The 26,734-nt window shown below is 37.9% G+C and overlaps 2 protein-coding genes across 5 annotated transcripts; one reads left to right on the top strand and one right to left on the bottom strand.

Annotated features, from left to right (window-relative positions):
- Positions 1 to 372: 372 nt before the first annotated feature.
- LOC130923166 (alpha-internexin-like) lies at positions 373 to 15,410 on the top strand. Its single transcript, XM_057848677.1, has 5 exons — positions 373 to 707; positions 4,204 to 4,434; positions 4,633 to 5,160; positions 8,980 to 9,104; positions 10,342 to 15,410. The coding sequence occupies exons 1-5, from the start codon at positions 402 to 404 to the stop codon at positions 10,526 to 10,528; spliced, it is 1,377 nt and encodes a 458-aa protein (XP_057704660.1). The 5' UTR covers positions 373 to 401; the 3' UTR covers positions 10,529 to 15,410.
- On the bottom strand, positions 11,369 to 26,734 carry pcgf6 (polycomb group ring finger 6). Of its 4 annotated transcripts, XM_057848678.1 has the most exons (11): positions 26,317 to 26,734; positions 23,873 to 23,972; positions 19,728 to 19,824; positions 19,526 to 19,581; positions 19,376 to 19,435; positions 16,432 to 16,543; positions 16,171 to 16,198; positions 15,574 to 15,675; positions 15,336 to 15,434; positions 13,687 to 13,773; positions 11,369 to 13,031 (listed from the first exon to the last, which is right to left on the bottom strand). In XM_057848678.1, exons 1-11 carry the CDS (start codon positions 26,353 to 26,355, stop codon positions 12,981 to 12,983), a joined length of 831 nt encoding a protein of 276 aa, XP_057704661.1. In that variant the 5' UTR covers positions 26,356 to 26,734; the 3' UTR covers positions 11,369 to 12,980. The 4 variants fall into 4 exon arrangements, 3 of the variants coding, with proteins under 3 accessions (XP_057704661.1, XP_057704662.1, XP_057704663.1); XM_057848679.1 differs by lacking the exon at positions 15,574 to 15,675; XM_057848680.1 differs by lacking the exons at positions 23,873 to 23,972; positions 26,317 to 26,734 and adding an exon at positions 19,932 to 20,962.

Below are 26,734 nucleotides of genomic sequence, written 5' to 3'. Positions count from 1 at the left end.
ACAGACGATGCAACAATCATTATGTTAAGAAAACGCTATTACGCTTTGGCTCGACTTTGACGGCAATAGACGTCTAACTCAAATGCCAGTCCCTTCCAGTCAAAATGGAATGACTTCTGTCGTTTCTATTTTTCAGTAGGCTACGTGTAACAGAATATTATACTCAACTTCAAATGTTTTAAATAATAGCCTACAACATTTCTTCATGTCTGAGTTTATGTTTTTGGGTGTGGAATATGTGTATTAAACTAGTTTTACAATTTTTTTTTAAACACTAAATAGCTTCAAATACCGTTTGTTTAGTATGTTCCGTGCATAAAATGGTTCAGTCCACCTGTAACCACGTTGCTTAAAGCTCCGTTAAATCTCTTCTAAGTACACTTTACTTTGAGCTCTGACTCATGGCAGAGATGAACTACAGAGACCGCTACACTTCGTCCTCCTACCGAAAGATTTTTGGGGATACCTCCAGGTTCCCCGCTTCTTCTTCCTCCCGTATGAGTAGCTCCATCCCTAGGGTCTCCCCAGGGGTCAGGTCCATGGCAGTATCCCGAAACAGCACCTCTGCCGTGGGGCTGTACCGACGGCTGGGCCAACCTCCGGGCTCCTTCTCTCTTATGGCCACAGACTCCCTCGATTTGACGCAGACTTCGGTGGTCAACAACGAACTGAAAGTCATCAGAACCAACGAGAAAGAGCAGCTTCAGGTATGTGACGTCATAGGGAATGTGTTGGTGGTATTTGTTGTTTTAGGACTGTAAGTGCATGTAGAATATCACTCACGTTGCAAGTACAGTGACCCCTCGTTTTTCGCTGTTAATAAGCCCCAGGACCCACCGCAATAAGTAAAAAAAAACGCGAAGTAGCGCCCCCCCTTTTTTTTCTGAGCAATTTATTCAGATTCAGCATTGGAAAGAGATACATATAAGACATGATTTTTCCCTTTTTTTTCCCTCAAACTATAATTTCAAAAAAACTATATGGCGGAAAACACAGACAAGGCTGAAAAAGCAGTTTTTGCTCTTGCACCCCTCTTTAAAATAAACTGCTGTATTTTAAGTCAAAAGAACGGTTGTGTTTGATTGAACAGTCTATATGCTGCCATAGCAGATTCATGGCACATTAAGCCCCCGAACTATTATGAATTTGTCCGTTTTACCCTGGAAACCCCCGTTTACAGACGTCGCGCAACCGCTTTTGTTTCAACCTAGCCATAAAAAGGAAGTAATCATATTTATTATTCGAAACGTCTGTCATTTTTAGCTAAGAATCATTAATCAATGTCTAATATTTAGGTTTTTTTTAAAAAAAAAACATCTTTAAAAAAGTATTCACCCATATTTTAAACAAATCACGTCACAATGAAAAAATTGGTGCCTGTAAAGTCACAGATATCTACCTCATAACTATCGCTTAATTTTAAAAAAAATTTTTTTTACTCTCGCATTTTCCCCAATATTTTATGTGATAATGGATGCAAACAAAAAAAATTAAAAAAGAAAAACGTTTAAAAGAGTAAATTGATGTCTGCGATTTCTGCATCGTGACCTTTGTTATATTACCATGTTTCACCCATAAAATCCCCCAAAAATCCGGCTGTGGCCAGTCACAGCTGTGTCTTGACACTCGGTGATACATGCTACATGGATTTTTTTTTATCAAAAAGAGGTAAGTACCCAATAATATCTCGTTAAAATCATGGCATCTTTGATTATGCTCTCTCATACTCTCACCTCCAGTTAAGGTTTTGCTGGGTTTTTTTTGTTTTTTGTTTTTTTAAAATGCCCTCCTGTTCAAAATGTTTCTTCACCCAGAAAATTGACTTTTTAAGCTTTCCAATGATGTATCACACATGCATATAGAACACTTTTGAAATTTGGCTAAATTGGGGGTCTCAGAGCAGAACGTCATGTCACCTGAGTGTTTTCCACTATATACAGTGGTACCTTGACATACGATCGCTTCGACACACGATCTTTTCAACATCCGACATAAATTTTGACTCACCATTTGTTTCTACATCAGACAACATGCTCGAAATACGACGATTTATGACAGCGCAACAGTTTCTTTGTTTTGCTGGAAGACACACACGGCTGATTTTCTTGCGAGAGAAACATGAGTTCCAAGAATGTTAGTGCAGGTGGTGTAAAAAGGAAAAAGGTGACGCTTACCATTGAAATATGGATGGAAATGATGAAAAATATGAGCGTGGTGTGCACATCCGTGAACTTGCTCGACAGTACGGTCGAAGAATGTCTACGATCTCGACGGTCCTCTTCAGACCTCCGTTCGCTAGCCGTTATAGGTTAAGGTGCCAATTATTATTGTGGTAACATCGCCAAAAAAATTGCCAGCTTTGTCAGGTTTTTAATTATTTCAGAGCTTGTGCAACACAACATGCCTTCATTCCGCCACAGCTGAACATGAAAAGTAAAAAGTCCTTTCTCATTGTCAAGTCAGCCACGCGGTACGTTCAGGTACACCATGCAAAACCCATCTGCTACATTAGAACTCGATTCGTTACATTTTTACAGGTACTATTATTATTAGTAGTAGTATTATATTATTATTCCGTTTTTTAGTCATAATTTATTTGTTTTGCTCTGTGTAATTGCTATTTGCAATAGTACCAGAAGCATTTATTAAGGATTTAGTATAGGTTTTCAGGCTGTGGAACGAATTAATGGAATTATAATGTATTCTTATGGGAAAATCCTGCTCGACATTCGACTTACAAACAAGGTCCTGGAACAAATTAACTTCGTATATAGAGGTACCACTGTATATATTTTTATAAATGGTTCTAAAGCACTTCAAATGTAATAATTTTGATAAGTTTTAAACATGTTACTGTCCCATCTTATCATTTTTAAACAAGAATAAAGTAGAAAAATGCTTGTCTTTATTAAATGCTTCATTGAGTGAGTGCACTCAAATACGCTCAAGCTGCTCACTTAGACACAGTGAGTTGCTACAGCAACTGTTTAACAAGTGAAACGATGATGAAGTTTCGGCTTCCAAGCATCACTGGCAAGATCAGCCCTGAACATCTGTCAATCATCGTTAACTTTATTAGGCAACTTCAGTGCACTGCCTGACCATGAAAAGCAGCAGGAGGGAGAGTGAGACGTGATCGGATCTGTACAGCTCATCCGTATTTACTTGTACGTAGTCATTGGGTGCCATTGACAGCGATAGACAGCCAATCGATTTTGATTGGAAGGGCTGGCAGAGATCATTCGATAAATGAGTTAAAATTGGGCATTCTCGTTAAAGTAAAAAATAAAATTCCTACTGTAATTATATTAGGGCTGCAGCTATCGAGTATTTTAGTAGTCGATTAATCGATGAACTAGTTAGTTCGAATAATCAAGTAATCAGATAAGGAATATGAACCATTAAAATACCTGAGCTGAGCCTCAAACAGTATTTAAAAAAAAAAAAAAAAGGATCCATGTACAACAAAAGAACAATTGGCTAACTTACATAGCAAAAGTCCGCTAGCTTAAATGCTATAAAATGCTAACTTTTTTTTTCACAATGCTCTTAACAAATGGTTCAGACACATATTCCCACAAAAAACAGCTAAATATACCTACAAACCTAATTGCATAAAAAAAACATTAGCTCAAACAAAAACTTAGCTTACATTTGTCTTAACAGGGAGCAGTTGGATTCAGCCATGTGAAATATGGCAGACCAGAGGGCAGTGTATCCACCCTAATCAATAAAACTAATTGCACTCTTTCATAATAAACCATTACAACGCCACTTTAGTTAAATGAATACTCAAGGCAATAATTTTTTTTTTTAAATTTCTAATCGAATACTTGAGTTAATCGATTAATCGTTGCAGCACTAAATTATAGTTTTCCGCTTTAATTGAAGTGCATGTTCTAGAAATAAAATAAAAATTGAAATAAGACAAAAAAATCTGGTCTGCATCAGAACCCACATTTTAAAAGCTTTATTTTATTGAAAAACTGCAAAATTTTCTATCTAAAACAAAATATATTTGTTACACGTCATCCAGATGCTAAAATATGGTACTGCTATAATTCAGGGTTTTCTTATAGAAAACTGAACTGCAGCACAACCACACGACCCCTTGGGCACACTACTGATATTTTTCCACTCATTTGTTATGATTTATGGCAAACGTGTGTATTATACTAATGAAGCATTTGTCTGGTTGCATAGGGTCTGAATGATCGCTTCGCCATGTTCATTGATAAAGTCAGACACCTGGAGCAGCAGAATAAAGTACTGGAGGCCGAGCTGGTAGCGTTGCGGCAGAGGCAGAGCGAACCATCGCGGACTGCTCATCTCTACCAGGAAGAGATAAGGGACATGCGCTCCCAGTTGGAGGAACTGAATAGGGACAAGAACCGCATCCTGATTGAGAGGAATAACATGGAAGATGAGCTGCAGGTACAAATTTAGTAACATGAAAGTCCCAATATTCATAGTGTTCTAGTAGTTAAGGTGCTTCTGAAAATGAAATACAATTACACCCTCTTAACATTTTTGGTCTTCTGCGTTTGCCTTTGTGTCTTACAAGTTGGAAATTGAATCCATGCATTCTTTAGAAATATAGATCTGTTTATCATAATACTTGCTACATTTTAGAAACTCACTGCAAAATATGAGGAGGAGCTGAGCGTGCGTGAAGAGACTGAGCAAACCTTGAGGTCCTTCAGGAAGGATGTGGACGACGCAGCGGCCGTTCGTCTGGATCTGGAGCGTCGAGTGGAATCGCTAATGGATGAAATCTCCTTCCTGAACAAAGTCCACGATGAGGAAATCCAGGAGCTGAGCGGCATGATGGAGGCGCAGCAGGTCTCCGTGGAAATGGAACTCGCCAAACCGGACCTCACCTCAGCTCTGAAAGAGATCCGCAACCAGTACGAGTCCATTGCTTCCAAAAACCTGCAGTCCGCAGAGGAGTGGTACAAGGGCAAGTTCGCCAGCCTTAGCGAACAAGCCACTAGAAGCAACGAGGCCATGCGAGCCAGCAGGGAGGAGATGAACGAGTTCAGGAGGCAGTTGCAGGCCAAGACCTTGGAGATCGAGACACTGAGGGGTGCCAATGAGTCTCTAGAGAGGCAGATCACAGAGATGGAGGATGCTCACAATGGAGAAGTCACAGTATTTCAGGTATGCAATGAAATACTTATGAAGTATGTGGTGCTCTAAACCCTCCTTTATTGCAAGTGATTTATTCCAGGCGCACCAGTGAGATATAAATATGTGTATTTAAAGTATACAAACATCATACAGTGCTGGACAAAACTATTGGCACCCCTGCAATTCTGTCAGATAATGCTCAATTTCTCCCAGAAAATGATTGCAATTACAAATGCTTTGGTAGTAATATCTTCATTTATTTTTGCTTGCAATAAAAAAAAAAAAACACAAAAGAGAATGGGGAAAAGAAATCATTATCATTTTTCACAAAACTGCAAAAATGGGCCGGACACCCTCAGCCTAATTCTTGGTAGCACAACCTTTAGACAAAATAAAAGCGAACAACCGCTTCCAGTATCCATCAATGAGTTTCTTACAATGCTCTGCTGGAATTTTAGACCATTCTTCTTTGGCCAACTGCTCCAGGTCTGAGATTTGAAGGGTGCCTTCTCCAAACTGCCATTTTCAGATCTCTCCACAGGTGTTCTATGGGATTACGGTCTGAACTCATTGCTGGCCACTTTAGAAGTCTCCAGTGCTTTCTCTCAAACCATTTTCTATTGCTTTTGAAGTGTGTTTTGTGTCATTGTCCTGCTGAAAGACCCATGACCTCTGAGGGAGAACCAGCTTTCTCACACTGGGCCCTAAATTATGCTGCAAAATTTGGTGGTAGTCTTCTGACTTCATAATGCCATGCACACGGTCAAGGAGTCCAGCGCCAGAGGCAGCAAAGCAACCCCAAAACATCAGGGAACCTCCGCCATATTTGACTGTGGGGACGTTCTTTTCTTCGAAGGCCTTGTTTTTTTCTTCCACTAAACTCTACGTATGTTGATGCCTTTTCCCAAAAAGCTCTACTTTAGTCCCATCTGACCAGTGAACATTCTTCCAAAATGTTTTTGGCTTCCTCAGGTAAGTTTTGGCAAACTCCAGCCTGGCTTTTTAATGTCTCTGGGTCAGAAGTGGGGTCTTCCTGGGTATCCTATCCCATAGCAGGGGTCGCGTTAACCGAATATTTTCCGCCGTTGACAGATTTTTTAAAACGGTGACGGAAAAAACTGAAGTCCATCTGTCATTTTGACAGGTTGCAATTCACACCCCAGACCACAGGGCGGCGAGTGAACATATTAATTAGTTATTGTCTCTCGATGCATGACGTCGTTGGCCTTACTCTGAAAAATGTCAAGGCAACGGAGTGTCCGAAGTTTCTTCAAAAAGCCCCAAAACGACGATGGTGTTGATAAAAGAGGTGAAAAAACAGGGACTGCACAAGCGGGCATGCAATTCAAGTCCATGCGCACCAGGAGGAAGGTGTAAGACTCCGTTCAGGCCACAGCAGGTGAACTGTTAATTTCATTGTTCCATATGTAGCCTACCTACTGGGGCCACACAGCTGTTTTTGTCACTGCGGAGAAAAAGTTACATATTCATCTGCTTGATGTGTGATGGCACGGTGTGGATTCTCTGTTAAGCTTGTTCGGACAGAATATTAATTTAAAATGAATGAAAACTAAATACTATTGAATATGTTGAAGCTGTATGCAATGTTAAGTCTTGTTAGCTCGAATTGCTAGGTCTAGCCGCTGTAGCTCTGCTGCTCTCTGTGAGCTCTCTATTCAAGCCGGTGTTGTGCCAAAAAATAGCCGCCCCGCGTGAAATGTCCCCCCGTCGGGAACGCTTATTTATCACGCTTTATTGAGGTGAAAACATTAAATGTTTTCATGGACGCATTACAGTATTGGATTTACGACTGTAAAATCAGTTTTAAATAAATAAATTAGACAAAATACTAGTACTTTATTTTAGTAACAAATCATGGACTGGGCCACATAACCATCTTTGAACAGAAATGTATTAGTCTACAGGTTTTCACGACCATATCTCAATGACAATTACACAGGTATGACATTTATTAGTTTAAGCAGAGTAAAATAATACATATATTCACGGTACAAGAAAATCGTTTCCATGTCCATCGATTGGTATGAAAAAGCTGTAGGAGTTACGTGTGGGCGCTCAAATATAAAATAAACAAATAAATCAAATAAACGCTCAATAAAGCGTTATAAATAAGCATTCCCGTCAGGGGGGACATTTCACGCGGGGCGGCTATTTTTCGGCACAACACCGGAACGCGTGCGGCTCTTAAGTGTCTCTGTCACGTGGCTGTGTCGTAGCCGGTAACGTGCTCGGCCAAATGGACACACAAGTACGGAAGGTGAATTATGCCAAACAAAGGGTCACCACAATGTCAATATCATCATTTTAAAAATTTAAGTGACGGGTAAAAATAGATTATGACCGGATTTTTATGACCCTGTCAGTCAAAATGACAGACAACGAAAAAGTCTAGCGCAACCTCTGTCCCATAGAATCCATTTTTATTCAGATGCTGACGGATAGTGCAGGCTGACACTGTTCTACCCTCGGACTGCAGGACAGCTTGAACTTGTTTGGATGTTCGTCGAGGTTCTTTATCCACCATTTTCCACTTTCGTTGAAATCACTCGTCAATTTGTCTTTTCTGTCCACATCTCAGGAGGTTAGCCAAAGTGCCATGGGCTTTACGCTTATTGATGACACTGCGCACGGTAGACACAGGAACATTCAGGTCTTTGGAGATGGACTTGTAGCTTTGAGATTGCCCATGCTTCCTCACAATTTTGCTTCTTAAGTCCTCAGACAGTTCTTTGGTCTTCTTTCTTTTCTCCATGCTCAATGTGGTACACACAAGGACACAGGACAGAAGTTGAGTCACCTTTAATCCATTTTAACTGGCTGCAAGTGTGATTTAGTAATTGCCACCATCTGTTATGTGCCACAGGTAAGTAACAGGTGCTGTTAATTACACAAATTAGAGAAGCATCACGATTTTTCAAAGGGTGCCAATACTTTTGTCCGGCCTTTTTTGGAGTTTTGTATAAAATGATAATGATTTAATTTTTTCCCCCCATTCTCTTTTGTGTTTTTTCATTGCAAGCAAAATAAATCAAGTTATTACTACCAAAGCATTTGTAATTGCCATCATTTTCTGGGAGAAATTGAGCATTATCTGACAGAATTGCAGGGGTGCCAAAACTTACTTACAAACATACCCCAAAACAGCCTTCACCCGTGTCAAAGTAAGTCACTTGAATGACTCTGCAAGTTAATAGGATTGAGCAGGACAAACTCATCAATTATGTCACAGCTTGAGAGCAACCTTCAAAGTGGCCCTAACTTGTCAATGTCAAGTTGAATAAAAACTAGCTGTGGAAATAGAAATGTTAACACACCTCATTTTCTTGACTACGTAATACTGCATTGGCCCAAATTGGTCGTCGTCTTATAATAAACTAAAAATACATTGCATTCATACTTTCCAGTTCAATTAAGTACTGATGGGCTTTAGGTGAGAAACAAGGAGAATGGCAATGAAACTGGTGGTCATTTACAATCCAACACCTGTTTTGTGACAAATGCCCACGATTATGCTGAAGAACTTTATACCAACCTGTTTTCCACAACCAGGTGCAAAGGCTTTTCAGGGAAACATGTCAACTGCAAATAAAATAGTTTTAGTCTGGAAGTCACTTGGCGTTAGACAGCGAAAGTTCTTAGTGAACTGATCCTATGTATCTAGATTAACCCGGACTGCTGCTAAATTGGATACAGGAAGGCCATCTGTTTTGACCTGCTATTTAGGGAAGCTCAAATGAAGTACACTTCAAAGGTTATGGTTGTATTTAAAAAGAGAAAAGTGAACACTTTGTGTGACCTTTTTCATTATTGTTGATCTTTTTTTAACAGGACACTATTGGCCAACTGGATACTGAATTGAGGAACCTGAAGGGAGAGATGGCCCAGCACCTGAGAGAATATCAGGACCTGCTTAATGTCAAGATGGCTCTGGACATTGAAATAGCTGCTTACAGGTGGGTCGATGAAAAAGAATGAAAATGTTACGTGTGTATAAGACCTAATGACTAACAGCAAGGGTGTAGGTTTGGTCTCAACATTGGTAGGGACGACATGGCATAACCTGCATTATTTGAAATTAAATTACATTAACATACGGAATAAATACAAACTTGTTAATCATCTCTTAACTATCCATGAATGCAAAAAAATCAACATTTGTCTTAAGACCACTCAACATTGTATTAATAAAGAAATTAAATATAACTGAAATAACTGCCAGGCAATAACAAAATAAATAAAAATGGAGCCGTCCTTCACGTAAAGCACTACTGCTTTTGTCCACAAGCACAGCCAAACTCAACAAAAATCAAAGCTCCTGTGAGCTGCTTTAAGACCACATAAATAAAATAAAAAGTAAAATTGGGGCGATGCGGGTAAACCTCAATTCATTACATTTCTCACCGTTTAATTGACATTAAAAGTAGAAAACACAAACAGGGGGGCACTTCTAAGCAGCTTCCTACTCGGGTTTTGTAGGTTAGCAAGTTCACACAGTTTAATGTTATGCTAACTCTGATGCAGGTCAGACTTTCAGTCGCAAAATTAGTGGTGTGTTCCCCACTTTAACAACATTGACGTTTCTTTACATTTCTTACAATGGCTTTGCTGGCTGGGAAAAAAAAAACTAATATTGCTAATATCGAATATGAGTGTGTATGTGTGTGAGTGGAGGGTGGGGGTCAAGTCATCAGCCAATCAAATGTACGTTTAGGAGGGAAGAAAATGGACCGGCACATTCAGCAAGTGAAATGAGGTACATTTAAGTCTGAACATAATGAAAACAAATCACTTAATAATGGTGGGGTCAATTACAACCATTAAAACACACTGGAAGACAATCTAAATGACCTATATTGCTGAACTAATTATATAATGCATATTTGAGCATCCTGAAAAGTTGGTATTGTCCCTATTGTCCCTATGCAAACCTACGCCCTTGACTAACAGGCAATTGCTCTAAAAACTATCAGCTATCCAGTCTAGTGAAGTGCAAGTCAGTTATCAGTGAGATACTTTTTGACTCATTGGCTGCCATTGACAGGCTATCGTCCAGTCCGTTTGAACTGCAGCACATGAATAAAAATAATTCTCTGCTAGCCCTTCCAGTTAAGATAGATTGGACGACTACTTGTGACAAACAAATTGAAATTCATACTGTTACTTCAACTTGTATCATTTTTATCCTACAAGGAAGCTGCTGGAAGGCGAGGAAACTCACTTCAACTCCGGGATGTCATTCGGAGCAGCTAGTTACAGCTACCAGGCCCGGGCTTCGGCCGGCTCCTCCAGGAGCAACCAGCGAGACAAAGACGGAGCCAAGAAGGAAAGCCTCAAGGAGGAGGAGAAGGACGAAGCGGACATCAATTCAAACAACTGAAGTAACAGATGTAGGCAGGGAAGGAGACTAATAAGCTAAAGTTCTAGTCAAATACTTTAAATCCACTGAAAGAGTGTCCAACAATCACATTGTAACAAGGGCGAAGGTTTGCAAAAGGACGGTAGGGACGTAACACTAGCAACTTTTTAACATGCTCAAATGGTCCCCACCAGCTTTTAAGCAACATTATTTGCATTATATAATGAGTTTAGTTATATACAGTAGGTCATTTAAATTTTCTTCCAATATGTCGTAAGGATAGAATTGACCCTACCATTATTAAGTGATTTTTTTTTTTTTTCGTATGTTTAGACTTACATTTACCAATTATTACTAGCTCAAAGAGCTGGTCCATTTATTTCCCCCTCAAACGCACGTTTGATTGGCTGATGTGACTTTACACTTTTGGAACTAAATACCGATTAGTGCATTTATTTATTAATTAAAATGTATTTATTTTCAACATTATTTATTGAAAAATTTTATTTGCAGCAGCCTATGCAGTTTTTTTCATATAATCGTACATGAATCATAAATGGGGTAAATAAAGCCGATTGAATGATTTTTTCCCCCCATAATTGTTTAATCCACTGATGCACTTTAGAGATGAAAATAAGGAAGATTAAAGAGACAACCAATTAAAGCAATGTATTACTCTTGTGGTGAAGGACAATGTAGGCTAACATGCAGTGTTGTTAATCTTACTTTAAAAAATTATAGTTACAAATTACTTCTCCCAAAAAGTAAGTGCGTTACTCAGTTACCTGAATGAAAGCGTAATTAGTTACTTGGCAAAGTAACTAGTTATAATTTTCATGTTTTGTTTTTTTTTCCTCAAAAAAAAAAAAAAAAAAAAAAAAAAAAAACTTAGGTCAAACTATGTGAAGTGTAAAAGGTTTTTGGGACAATTGGCCCTAACCCAATTCTTTACCGTAATTTACCCTTTACACTGAATCAACCTTTAAAAGTTGTTAAAATTGCTCCCATTATTGCATTAGTTCCCTTCTGTCTACTTTTGACATGTGGAAGTTTTAAAACTGTTTCATCATTTAAAGATAGATTCAAGTCAGGATTTTGCAGATTTAGGAGTATTTTAGATAAAAAGTTACTTAGGTTCGCTTTTTTAGTAGTTTTTGAAAACAAAGGTTTGAATCGAACAGTGTATCACCTGAACCAATAAACATGAAAGTATAAATCAATCCAGATTAATTATTGCATTGATCATTCAACCTATCAATTAAAAAGGTTTATATTCGTGAGAAATTTAGTCCTTACCCCCGTTCACCCTATCTGTTCGGTCTTATTAATGTTTCAACCCTAGCAAAAAGTGTTCATGCTATTATATCGTCCCAACCAATGTTAAGACCAAACCTATGCCCTTGGATTGTAGCAACGTGATGCTTTGGAGTAATGAAAATCTAAATTTTAAACATTTTAACAAGTCAGATAATACGTACATGACTAATTTCCATAGTGCAGAGGCCTAAAATATGTGAACATTTTTGGACTAAATATTTCTCAAATGTAAGCTTGTATCAAGATGTTAACCTAATATAAGTCATGGTGTTTTACGTACTATTGATAGACCAGTAATATGCTAAAATTGTATTCACACTAGTGCTTGTTCTTGATTTCAAAAAGAAAACTAGATCATAAGACTACTGCTTTACTATTGGTGAACATTACTCTTAATGTCAAGAAAACTTACGAGGCTGTGAGAATGATCAGTACTGGACATATTGTATGCATACAATTTATTTAGAAAGTTCATTTCATGTAGCTTTAGGCAATAACAATGTCCCCTAATGCTCACAACGATACATTTGCAATGACTGATGGTACAAAAATAAAGTGGACTAAATATCATTTGGTCTGCTTGCATTGTCCTACTATTACAGAACAGCTTGCTTAGATGCATTATCAGAAAAAAAGATTTTCATAACAGATGTTTAAGCACTCCAGAGCCTAACATACATTGAAACTTCATCAGTTTATCAGTGTTTATAATTACATAAACGCTAGAGGACAAACTAGAATCCTGAATATTAAGTTAAAGTTCATCAATATAAAATATTTTATTTAAAGCCATCATACAAACAAAATATCTCAGAATTTTCAGACTAAGTACAAAAGTAAAAATTGAAGATTAAAAAAGTAAAACCAAGACAATGTAAATCCACTGCATAATTACACATGTATCTTTGGCAGTTGTTCTTAAGTGATACTTGTAATTCCCAGCATTGACTTATACAAAAAAGGCACAGAAAATGAATCAAATTATGTACTGTATTGCAGAGAACAGAAAAATACACTAGCTGTGTCCCGCAAGCATAGCAGTACTATGTCCTGAAAAATTTCAAAACAAAAAATCACATCCCTTGCATGTTATTTTGCAGTTCAGTTCCACCTTGCGACAAGTGTGCAATGCCACGAATCGATCCATTTGTTTCTTTTAAGACAAACAAGACAGCACCAACCCAAAGTGCAGCACCAACAGACCATCCTGTGGGAACATGAATTTGGCTTTTTAAAAAAAATACACATTCACATTCTCAACAGCTATCGATTATTTAAGTAATCGATTAATCTATCGATCAATTCGAATAATCAAGTAATCGGATTACGTACATTTAGTACGATATCAAAAGATAACAAAAAACAATTGGCTAACTTGCTTAGCAAAAATCCACTAGCTTAAATGCTATAAAATGCTAAATTTTTCTTTCTTTTGTTTTTTTTTTAACAAAGCTCTTAACAAATTGTTCAAACACATATTACCATAAAAAACTGCTAAATATACTTCTAATCTAAATAACGAATGCATAAAAAAACATTAGCTCAATCAAAAACATACCTTATGTTCAGAGCAGCTGGATTTAGCCATGTTAGACGAGTTATGGCATATTCACTGTTGCCACTAGAGGGCAGTGTATCCACCCAAATCAATGCAACACTTTTAAAACAAACCACTACAATCTCACTTAGAATCTTCAAAGCAGCAAAATTAATTTCCGAGCTTTTTTTCTAATCGAATTACACGAGTGAATCGATTAAACATTGCAGCACTAATCCTCACGTTAGGAAGCACTTAATATTCTTTAGTGGTCAAGTGCGCATGCCCTTCATTGAGAAATGTGTATTTAAGTAGTCCTGTTTACCTCCAAGGCCTCAGATCCCACAGTTCTCTGAACATCTTTTAGCGACTGATATTGATCCAGGAGCTGATCTCCACAAACCACATCAACCTACAAGACAGACAAACAAAATGCTTCCATTAGGAATGTGACAATATATCGAAAAGGTTGATTATATCGCGATACCTTGAAGCCCAAAAAGTTATCAATATGCTCCCGCCAAGAATCGATATATCATTTTAACAAGATGTCACTGTTTAAAAAATAAAAGGAACCAACAGGTTGCTACTAAAACTTTCCATTGGGACGAAGTCTACGTTGGCTAACTGGCTGCGATTGACAGCGCTCAATATCCAATTCATTTTTACTGGATTGGACGTCTAGAGCTGTCAATGGCTCTAGACGTCTAGACGTCTGGCACTAAAACCACAGCATTCACAGCATCTTGTGGGCACTTACACGTCACTTTCCGTTCATTTTATGGCATTTACAGGTCCGGTTGATATAGAGTCACTTCCCATTTATTTAGGGATATTCTTGTGTCACTTCCTTTTCAGTAAACCCAAATCAACAGGAAGTGACATGTAAATGCCCCATAATCAACAGGACGTGACCCATAAATCCCCAAAAGGAAACGGAATTGACCGAAAAGCAACAAGAAATGAAGTGAAATGCCCCATTCATTCATTCATTCGATGCCATCCCTCCCACCTCAAACGGATTGGACATCCACTAGTGATAAACTCATTCCAATTCACAATAAAAGGATGAAAATCGTTTGCTTTTCTGTTTTTTTAAGTTCAGTGTTGTTTTCGTCAACAATGACGCTAACTGGCTAGGGAAGGGGGTGGCCCTGGGCAGCACCCACGCGGCATCTCCACTCGTCTGCGGGACTATCACGTTAGATGGGAACTCACGCATGACTAGGTGAAATTAGACACACTCAAGTAGAAAACCTCAATTCAGAATTAGCGATGAGACCGCATAGAATAGGACGCCAACATACTCACACTCACAAGGGATTCACACAAATACTGGGTTCAAGACCACATGGCTGATTTATGTACACTTCACCCCTCCAAATCACTTATCTCTCAGAAGCCCCCGCCCCTTTCCTTGGTTATCAGGCCCCCTACATGGTCAACCGGAAATACAACTAGCTAACGATAGCACCAACATATTCAGTTAGTCAGAGTAGGCGTTTAATGTAGTTCTTGTTTGTGCTTTCTCGGTCTTTATCTCCCTTTTTTTCTTCTGTTCCCCCATAACCCCTTCCTGTTCGCTGCTTTTACCTAATAAACGAGGTATGTTGAATCATCACAGTGGATGTCTGTCATACTCCCATGTTATACATTAAAACTGTTCAGAACAATCAGACACTCAGACCTTCATTCTCCGTGTCAAGCTTTAACACACCTGAATCAAATGAAAATGATCGTTATCAGGGTCCTGCAGGGCTTGGTGATGAGCTGATCATTTGATTCAGGTGTGTCAAAGGAAGGAAACATGGAAAACAAGCTGGATAGTGGCACTCGAGGACCAGGGTTGCTGACCCCTGCTGTACGCAATGGTCAGTAAACATGTGACAGTTAAGTAAATTCTGTGCTGACCTTCTAAGAATCAAGGTGACTCAGCAGACCGATTAAGCTTGTTAGTGGGCTTGGCCGACTCACCTGGCAAGTTGGGCTGAGTTCCATCTTCTTTCTGATGAACAGCTCCACGTGGCGGACGGTGGCATCACTTGACACGCGGACATAAGGCCTCTCTAGTGGCTAGGCAATGAACAAACAAAAAAATCAATATTTTTCTTAAAGGTGCTTTGAAATGGTGACCATGTCCAAAAATGAAAATAATTGCACTAAAGTCGTTTTAAATGTAAAACACAAATTTGGCACTCAAATCAGACATTACCATTTCATTGTTATTCCATCCAGAACAACGCATCAGGGAACGCCCACTTTTTGTCAGCAATTCTGATCGTGATGATCGTCTTGCCTTCAAGTGCTGCGCTAGCTTGTACATGTTGACAGAATGACAAAGCCATTCTGGGTGTGACATCATCTTCTCTTTGCAAAACTTTTTGTGGGCGGGGCAAAGGCAGCTGAGAAAGGAAGCCTACATAATTACAGTCTGATTTCCTCATTAAGCCTTTTCTGTCATGTTTTTGGAAGGTTTTGTGTCCAAACAAAATATGGCGTGTCATTTTAAAGTTACTTGCTGTAGTTTTGTAGTTTGTATGGTGTCATGGCACCTTTAACGACCGTTCCATTCCTTTGGCGGTGATCTTCCCAAATTTGTACGGAAGTCAAACTCTTGAGGACACAGTCTTGTTTTCAGTAATTTTCAGTTTCAATGCAGGATTTTTTTTGTTTTTTATGCGCCGCACCACATTTGTAACCAAATGTAACCAAAAAATGTTTTATTTTGACAGAACCCCGTTAAAGGATTAATTTCTGAATATTTTCATTTTAAATTTTTCTGAAAAACTCAAGCTGTTTAATAGTTTACCTTATAGCTCTTTATCCCCTCTTCAGCCCTGAAAGAAAAACAAAATTTATTTTTTTTTAAATAGAAGGAGTCATATAATTGTAACCTCCTTTGGTTATAGTAGCTTGGTCACCATTTTAAACATTCTCTGACAGCAGCCGACTTCCGATATTGTTCTAGATCGTTTTTGGTTCTACACAAGTTCATTATTATTTTAGGCTTTAATTTGATTCCAGTTTCAGAACAATACAATGATCAACAAAGAATGTCAAGACAACTCACCCTACAAAGTCCAGCAACAGTGATACATCCAATTCAGGTGGGATACTAAGCATACATTGATGCATGGACTCCTTCTTTTGCTTTTTATGTCCTGAAGGAGCTGAAGCACAGACTGCAACACATACAAAAAAAAAAAATGTTCCACAGACCAGCGAAAGCAATTTTAACCAGATTTTATTTAATACAGTGCATCTCTTGTTGTAGCATAGCAAACTCCTAAATACTCAAGTGCAAAAACAGACGCACATAGTTTGAAAAAAGATTTTTCATTTTAGGTAACAAAAACCAATTACCAATTTTTAGACCAATTAATTCATTGTACCATAAATGAGTACACACTAAAGCTGAAACAATTACTCGAATAATTAGAGTAACTCGATTTTAAAAATTGATCGAGGAATTGTCTCCGCCTCGGGGAATCGCTCAATTTTGCCAGCTCTAATCATCACGTTTTGCCCCGGCTACTTTTAATGCAGCACAACACACTGACGACACGTGCGTGCAGGAAGAAGAGGCGGCGGATATATTTGATTTCAACTACACATGACTACTGTATAGAGGTGCCGACAAAAGCGAAAAGAAAGGCACCAAGAAAAAGCAGAATACGTCAAAAGTGTGGAAGCATTTCGAGCTGGAGACCAAGGCAAACTCTGTTTCATGTATTCACTGTAAGACAGCGCTTGCATAACACAAACCCCGCCCGGCACCACGGCTCGCTGACGCTTCCGCACCCTTGGCTGGACTCTGCGACAGATGACCACCCCCAAAACCCGGGCCGGGCGCCACTGTGCGACCCGCCCGCCATGCCCCCGCTCCACCAAAGGCACCCAGTTTTCTCCGCGAGTGATATTGGGTACAAGGTAAAATTAAGTTAACATAGCGCTAATAAATAAGATTAATGTTACTGTCCCTTGCTAATGTAACATTAACCCCGTGGAGGGCTAGGTTTCTATCAATTATGACTCCTGTCGATGCGTGGCTAACGTGTCTTTCATACAGCCTTTATTTAATCTGTATAAATAGCGCTGTAGAGTGATCAGGGTGTAACATAAGAACATAATACAGCTAACTGTATTTCAGCTCAGTAGTCACTGATGGATAAAACACCAAGCAGCACTGGTGCCTAATGTTCTCCAACACAGCAGGTATCAAACATTTATTCTGAACACTGCAAAAACTCAAAATCCTATAGGGACTTATAATTTAGACTTAAAATTTAACTAGAACTTTTAAATAGCTTGACACAAATGGAAATTCAATTGAAACTATGGCTGTCAAACGATTAAATGTTTTAATCGAGTTAATCACGGCTTAAAAATTAATTAATCGTAATTAATTGCAATCCAGACCATCTATAAAATATGCCATATTTTTCCTGTAAATTATTGTTGGAATGGAAAGAGAAGACGCAAGACGGATATATACATTCAACATACTGTACATAAGTACTGTATTTGTTTATTATAACAATAAATCCACAAGATGGCATTAACATTTTTAACGTTCTTTCTGTTAAAGGGATCCACGGAAAGAAAGACTTGTAGTTCTTAAATTATAAATGTTAGTAAAAGTTATAGTAATTTTATATTAAAACCCCTCCTAATGTTTACGTTTTAATAAAATTTGTAAAAATTTCAATCAAAAAATAAACTAGTAGCTCGCCAGTGTTGACGTCGCCGAGCGGTGACGTCTCATGGGCTCCCTGCCGTTCTTCCAGTGTCTAACTACGTAAGGTAAAGATTGAAATATGATACACCACAAGGTGTCAATGGCGAGTTTTAAATTACTTAGAAATCAAGCCATTGAGTGTGTTTTGTCCCTCGACTGACGCCGTAGTTCCCAGTTTCCATTGTACTTTACGGTCATTTGAGTGCTGGCTTCACAACGTACGAGACCTCTGATAGTTGGTATTTTGTGACTAAATATTGCTATCCAGTGTATTTGTTTAGCTAAACGATTGAAGCACTTTTCATTTTTGTGAACATTATTTTTTGGGGGGAGCGAGGAATATTATTTTTGTTGTGCTTTCACTAAATGATACTTATGTTTGTCGTGAAGGAGTTGCCGAAGCTTATGCCAATAAACGGCGCAGTCCAATGAACGTTTGTGTCCACTTGCCTGTCTCTGCCTCTTAGGTCTCAATGTGCAAAAAACGGCGTCATTGTAATCTGTTTGAGGCAATGCATGAGCGGGTTATTACGCGCATCATTAAATGCGTCAAATACTTTAAAGTGATTAATTTAAAAAATTACCGCCCGTTAACGCGATAAATTTGACAGCACTGATTATAACGCGGAAAAAACGCTTAACTTTTAAGGTATGTGTGTTATCAAGCGTAATGACATTTTTAGGTAAGAAATAAGATTTTTTTAATAAGACATTTGGCTTTTTGAGTGAAAGCAATTAATTCGTTTTTTTCTAGTCACATCAGATGCAATTGCTGGCTGTTTTCAACAATGTACATTTAAAATAAAGACATTGTCTAAAAATGGTTCAATATTAGGTGAAAAGTTGTTATCTAATGTATATTTATCATTGCTTTTTACAAAAAAAAAAAAAAAAAAAAAAAAGGAATTTTCAGATGCAATTGCTGGCTGTTTTCAACAATGTACATTTAAAATAAAGACATTGTCTAAAAATGGTTCAATATTACGTGAAAAGTTTTTATCTAATGTATAATTATAATTGCTTTTTACAAAAAAAAAAAAAAAAAGGAATTTTCAGTAGAATACTCCATATTAATATTCGATAGCTGCAGCCATGGTACACACCATTAAGTCTTACGCAACTCAATACTGTATATACACTCTCAATAATCACATAAAATTCTGAAGATTTTCATTTTTACTACAAAAAGGATTTTTAAAAAAATATTTTACAGAAGAGGTGCACTCATATTTTCTTATGTCCTGTCTCTTTAATTTTTAGAAATCAAAAAAATTACCTGGTTTTGGTATCGCCGAACCTCGTTTCTTATAGAAGTTAACCATTCGGTTTCTTTCAGCTGAAATATAAAGCATAAAAGGCTTAGCCCAAAACTACACAATCCACCAAATGTACATGTGACACTTCTGTTTATCAGACTTGTAATTACCCTCTTCCAGGAAAGGAATCATTTTGTAAACAATATCCTGAAGTTGTCTGTCAGGCCTATCGAAAGACAAATTTGATACAAAAAGATTATATAAAATTAACTAATATTTTCTTAACAAATACTGCATGTTCTTTTTTTAATGAATGTTTTATAATGCATCTGGAAAAATACTACAACGCTAGAAATATACATATATGTATACCTGATATGGTAAAGGGGTTGTGTTTCGTGGACTACAACAGTGCAAGTAGGACACTTGTTGCTGTTGTAAAAATGTTTCACAATGCAGCTTTTGCAAACTAGGGAAAGACAAAGAGCTAATTAAGACACTAGAATTTCACATTAGATGTTAGCCCATTATGTGTTGCAGCAATTATTATTATTTTTAAAAAACAAGATAATTCACCGTCTATTAACTCATTGGTTGCCATTGACGGTGCTAGATGTCCAATCCATCTGCGTATCTATATTTGAGTCACAAAGAGGATGTCTTCATGTCAATCATTCAATGGAGGGAGGCGGGGCTGAGGTTGCGTGCACATATGGATCACAACAAGCGCAGAGTCGGATAGATGAAAAACGACATAAAATGTTTATTTCCGAGCTAAATGTCACAGCCATAGTGTGGGAGTACTTTGGTTCTAAACCAACAAAAATGAACACCCCGCTTCAATTTTTGCCGCTTGGCGTCACTGAGGTTTAGCCCACCCAGAGGCGCTGGAAATAACTCACAAAAAGGGGGTGCTGAGGATCTTTTTTTTTTAGTTTTGGTCTGAATTTGTCATGCTCACACGTTATCTCCAGTACACAATGTGTACACGTGAAAAAAAGACAGTACACATGCATGCTGGATAGTTTACGCACTACTATTAGGCTACTACAAAGACAGTGTCCTATTTCACCTACAGTGTGTGTTGGAGTTTTCGTTCTGGAAATAAAAGACACTGGGACTCCTGTGATTCCATACGTTCTGACATAAGTCCCACAGACAAATTTTTCCTTTTTTTTTTTTTTTTTTAAACAAAAATGATGAATTTTACAATTCGAAAGGCTGTTTGGTATAAGTCAAACACCGTACTGGCTCCTTAATTCATTTTCTTCTTCTGTGATTGTCAGGGAAGCTCAAATTTGAACTCCAAGACAAGTGTTACCTCGATAGCTCGATTAGAGAAATAAATACGACCCCAACCATGGATTGATATTCTTCGAAGTCTTTATGAACAAGAGCTCTTGGGTACAGAATGACCCAGCCAGAAGCTGTGATCACCCAGAAAGTACGAAGCTGTACAATAGAAGCTCGACATTTATACTGGAAAAAAGGGCGGTGCAGAAGCACACCGTGAAACGAAACTTTTCCAAGAAACAAAACTCATCATCTCACAAGCCAGGGTATTTTTCCCATACAAAAACATTTTTGAGCTTAGACCTTGAGCAGCAGTCCCGGCTAGAACGAAGATAAGCTTAGTTTGATAAACTACAGTCGCTCATTGTATTACCGTAATTTCCCGAATATAAGGCGCACCCGTGTATAATGCGCACCCCAAATTTACTTGTAAAATCTAGGGAAAAATATTGTACCCGTTTATAACGCGCACCCTAATTTTAGCACCAATAAATAGAAGAATACAAGAAAACAGAGCTCGTGTACAGATACAGAAATGTCATTTTACTGACTGGTGAAACACAGCACAAGCATAGTATATTGGTAGTTCAAAACATTACCGTAAACTGACAATATTTAAGGTCATAATACGGTTTGACAACTTCTCCAGCTTACCAGAATCTAGGAGAAAACAAAACAGATGTGACTTTTCTTTTAAAGGCTGCTGTATAACTTGGTCGTTTCATCATGATGAATAAATGTTTCTTCCATGGATTGATACGGTAAAATGAAAGTGAGAACGTAAGTCGGAAATCCGTGAGAGCTCATCGCTATGACCACGACAGTAATAGGAACTATTGTTATTTGGGATTTCCTGAGGGACAGTTATAGTTGACGGACACAGGAAGTCTGTGTGCTTACATTATGGTCAGAGTTGCGGAGCTGCAATAAACGTTGACTCAAATGATTTCAAGAAACTAAATTCCGTGCTTTATGAAGAGCAAAAAAAGCAGAATTTAAAACAGACGAAATCATTCAGCCAATTAGAGTGAAGTATTACCGAAACAAAATGGTGACGTCACGTACCGTAATGGTCGGCAACGGGTCGCCACATACGTTTCTTCAACACAACGTGGCCGTATCAATAATAAAAAAAAAAATCGGTTTATATATATATATGTAATATATATATATTTCTGTCTCCATCCATGTACCCGTTTATAATGCGCACCATGATTTTACAAGTTGATTTTGGGGGAAAAAAGTGCGCGTTATATTCGGGAAATTACGGTAATTCAGGGCATATTGGAAAACAGGAACACAACAGTCTATATTTGGGCATATGGTGTTACAGTCAAGGCCATCAGAAGGCACACTCAACAGATTAATGCCATAAGGTTCTCATGCAAGGATAACAAAAAGCAGACAAAATATGATGTATAATGGTTGTGTTTTAAGCATGAATAAAATTCTCTCACAATTGTGGTAAATAGACAGCAGCCAACTGTGTTTGAGCTTTACTACCACCACCGCACGAACATACAGTATTTTCTGACCACCATTGCAATGCATTGTGGGATATAGGGAGCTCTGAAAAGACTATCGTTGTTGACTCGATCACTAAGCCCTCAAAGGGTCTATCTCATCAAGTTCACTTCAGCTATTTAGAGAAATGGAACAGCCCTTAAGATGGCGGCAGGGATTCCTCCAAAGGCAAGTGCATAGGGCAAGTGAGTGAGGGCGAATAAATTGTTAAATAAATAAAATTATTGAAACACAGCCAATTTGTTTTTAAGGCACTTTAACACCTCCTCTGTTAACAGTTTACTTTTCCATTCCAATAGCGTCTTATTCAACTTGACACGGTAGCAAGCAAGGTGTCAGGTGGTGTTATTACAAAAAAAACATATTTAATCACCAAAGTTAAATACACTATTACAAAGTTGTATTTATTTTTAACAACAACAAAAAAAGAACGTATCAAAACACTTTTTTTTCTCTAGCACCCTCAGCACCCAACTTCCCACAGCAAAAGTACAATAAGGCTAATATAAAATCACAGGTTACAGAGATTGGGAATGAAGTGATTAGGTGACTAGCAGCAAGTGGTGATGTAGTGCTAATATAACAGTGCAAGAGGGATTATTTGACAAATTACAGTACTCAGATAAGGAGACAAATAATTTATTACATTTATTCCTACTTGTTTTCATCATGTTCAGTACTGCCTGTTACACACTCTGGATTGTGCTTGCTTTCAAATGATACCGTTTATGAAAGGTCCATGTCTGCAAAACAACTTCACATGTCTAGACAACAATCGCTTGGACCAAAATCAACGATTTTGATAGGTTCTTGCCACAGAATGATGAATCGATTAACTCGAGTAATTTGATTAGAAAAAAGCTTCGAATCAAATTTTGCTGCTTCAAGGATTGGTTTGATTAGAGTGGCGTTGTCATGGTTTGTTATGAAAGTGTTTGCATTTAGTTATATTGATTTGGGTGGATACATTGCCCTCTAGTGGCAACAGTGAATATGACAACTTATCGAACATGGCTGGATCCAGCTGCTCCCTGTTAAGACCAACATAAGGTTGTTTTCGTTTGAGCTAATATAATTGCTGATGCATTCGTAATTTCGTTTAGAAGTATATGTAGCAGTTTTTTGGGGGGAATATGTGTTTGAACGATTTGTCAAGAGCATTAAAAATAAAACTTTTGCATTTTATAGCATTTAACCTAGAGGACTTTTGCCTTTCGAAAGTACCATTTTAGCAAGTTGTTTTACATCTCCTAAAATTTATTCTGCGAGGCATTAAATGTCGCTAATCCGATTACTCGATTATTCGAACTTATTGATGGATTAATCAATAACTTCACGAATCGATTGCAGCAGCCCTAGTTAGGTTTCTCACTTATTTAACATTCTGAAATCTGAAGTTCTAAAGTTTTGTTGAAGACTTGATTTATTAAGATATACTGTCGCTACATTAGTTGGTTTTTTTTCTGGTTTTTTTTTTTTTTTTTTTTTTTTTTTTTTTTTACAACAACGCATTTTGGCAATCATTAATGAGACAATACATCACCCACTAAAATTTCACAACAGGCCTATGTCTATTAGTGATAAACTGGTTTCAAATTACAGCATTAATGATGAAAAAATATGACTGGACATCTATCATCGTCAACGGCAGTAAAAGAGTTAACATTTCAACCACCCCACCCTTCTTTGGCGCTACTTACACGTGTGTAAACACTCTGTGATGGTGGTGGCATCAATGAGAAAGCCACAGCAAAGGCCACATCGGATGTATGGGTAAAATGGACTGAGGGGGAGCTTGGGCTAATGAGAAACCAAACAAAATGATTAGATAAAATGCAATGAAATAGCGCTGTATGACATGACAATATCTATATTTTATATATAATCCACACAAAAACAAATCAAAGCAAAGCAACTTTACGTATATTGCGCCTTTCAAAGACAGGTGTCACAAAGCACTGTACGTGTGTTCACACTCACGCATTCATACCACCTAGGCATGCAGACTGTTATGACAAACATTTGTGAAAGAACGGGTCGCTCTCAAGAGCTCAGTGAATTCCAGCGTGGAACAGTCATAGCATGTTGCTACCTGTGCAACGAATCCAGTCATGAAATTTGCTCGCACACCTGTCAGCTTTATTATTAAAAAAAAAAAAAAAAAAAAAAAAAAAGGGAAGCGTTTGCACTGCAAATTTATAACGTCTTAATCAGATTATTTTCTTAAATCCATACACGAAGTTTAAGGGAGGGACCAGGCCTGGCGAAAAGTGTAATTGCATGTAATTGACTTTCCGATATATGATTTTAAAAGTAAGAGTTTTGCGGTAAAATATTATCTATAAAAGTTGTAAAGCAATAAAACAAACAACAAAAATGAATAAAATGAACAAAAAAAAAAAAAAGATTTTTATAATGGGTCTAAAACATTTTTAGAACAGATCATGTGACGAGCACCTGAGAGGGTCATTTGCTTTGCTTAGCCAAAACCACCCGAGGACCGAAGAAGCAAGATGGATATACGTATTTTTTTCCAAACCTAAGCTTTCAAAAGCTACAACTACTGAGCAAGAACCAAGAATTGAAAACGTGGACCATGAAACTTCAGAGAGCACAGCCAAAATGGTGAGCGGATTTTCAATTTGCCCACTAAAAACACTGATTGTACAACAGAGCCACCATCGGTGTCTTGCCAATGTAGTTACCACCGTCAAAAATTATATCCCCTGGCCGCAGGAGTGCGCACACACACGCATTAGTTATGAGTAGAGGCGTGCAAAATTTCCGATTCTTAGATTATTCGCGATTCGGCCGTGGAAGATTCGAGAACGATTCACAAACATCCAAATTCCGATTATTGAATTATACCAGGTAAAGCAGAAATAAAACGCAGTCAGCGCAGTCTTCAGGACGCAATGAGGAACGGACCGAGAGTAAATATCATGTGCAGCTAATGCCGCTAGGTAAAAAAAAAAAAAAAAAAACAGTAATACCTGACTGCGGCCATCAGCCGCTACAAACAGCGCCCAGTTGCTAGTTGCTACAAACATACGGCAACATACGGCTACGGTAGATATCACATATATCTAGACTAGATGTGAAATGACAGACTTTCCCGCGCTAGTAAACAGGCGCCATCTTAAAGCATTAGACTTCTCTAGAAGGCTCTGTTGTAGAGAACCTAATTACTTTTTATCTAAAATACCCCTAAATCGGCAAAATCTTGACTTCAATCTATCTTTAAATGATGAAACAGTTTTAAAACTTTCACATGTCGAAAGTAGACATGAGGGAAATTATGGAATAACGGGCGCAATTTTAACAACTTTAACGGTTGATTCACAACATTAAATTCATTGAATGTAGTTTAAAGCTGCTGATACAGTATGGGGACTTGAGTATTTTATTTACTGTTTTTAACTGGTAACTTGATACTAAAATAGTAGTTTAGTTTATTTAGCCTGAGAGGATTTTTGAACAATTTTGGAACAAATATACAAAACATTAAAAAAAAAAAAAAAAAAATGGAGGGAGGGGGGCATCAATAATCGATTTATAATCGAATCGGAGTGTCTGAATCTTAATCGTAATCGAATCGTTAGGTGCCCAAAGATTCCGACCTCTAGTTATGAGTTATGTCCACTTAAACATTAATTGAAAGTAATGCTTTTGGGTGAATGGCAAAAGTTTCCCATAAACACACTCCTCAACCTGGTGGACAGCCTTCCCAGGAGAGTTGAATCTCTAATAGCTGCAAAAGGTGGACGACAAGCGCAAGCTGGAGTTGAACCCCCGATCCTTCGATCAATGGACGACCCTCTAAATTATGACAGTACCCTCATAAACAGACACAAGTATTAGTAAATAATTAGAAGTTGGATGAATGGGGGAGTGAGAGAGAGATAATTATCTTTACATTTGAGCAATAATATGTATGGTACTGTGCTGCTTGTTTAAACAAGATAGTTTTAGGTTGCAGCAGGACTTGTGGTTAGTTTAATGTCAATTGAATAATAGGTTGAAATCATAATTATTTAATATATTTTTCACTAAATAATTAAAAATGTTAATAGAACAGTGATACAAGTCATACAAACACTTGCTGATAAACTATCAAGTCACATAACACAAATCATCAAGTTACCTCATCTTCAGAATCGCTGTACAACAAGGGCGATGACATTCCCAAATTCGGTGAACAACCACGCTGAAGTAAAATAAATAAGATTAAAAAATCAATAAATAAAAAGGGGGGGGGGCAGGAATGACTAGTTGCTAAAATATGTAATAGGTGGATACAAAATCTAAACTTTTTGAAACTTTAATGGTCAACTTTTATACTCGACACCGAAGTAGCTGGCTAGCGTTCTCTGCTAGAAATTATACTCAAACGTCGTGAGTTGCACGTGGACTTTATCGGTTGCATCTCAAAACTTGGAGAATTGTGTGTTTAAATCCCTTAGTGGGGCATTTTAAGGATATTGCATCAAGCTACGGAAAAAAATTCGCGTATTAAATCAAAACGTGTGCTTCCTATTCGAGCGTCGAGTTCGCGGTCTTCC

The sequence above is a fragment of the Corythoichthys intestinalis genome, chromosome 10, assembly GCF_030265065.1.
Source record: "Corythoichthys intestinalis isolate RoL2023-P3 chromosome 10, ASM3026506v1, whole genome shotgun sequence".
Lineage (NCBI taxonomy): Eukaryota > Metazoa > Chordata > Actinopteri > Syngnathiformes > Syngnathidae > Corythoichthys > Corythoichthys intestinalis.
This window is presented reverse-complemented; position numbering and strand designations above follow the sequence as displayed.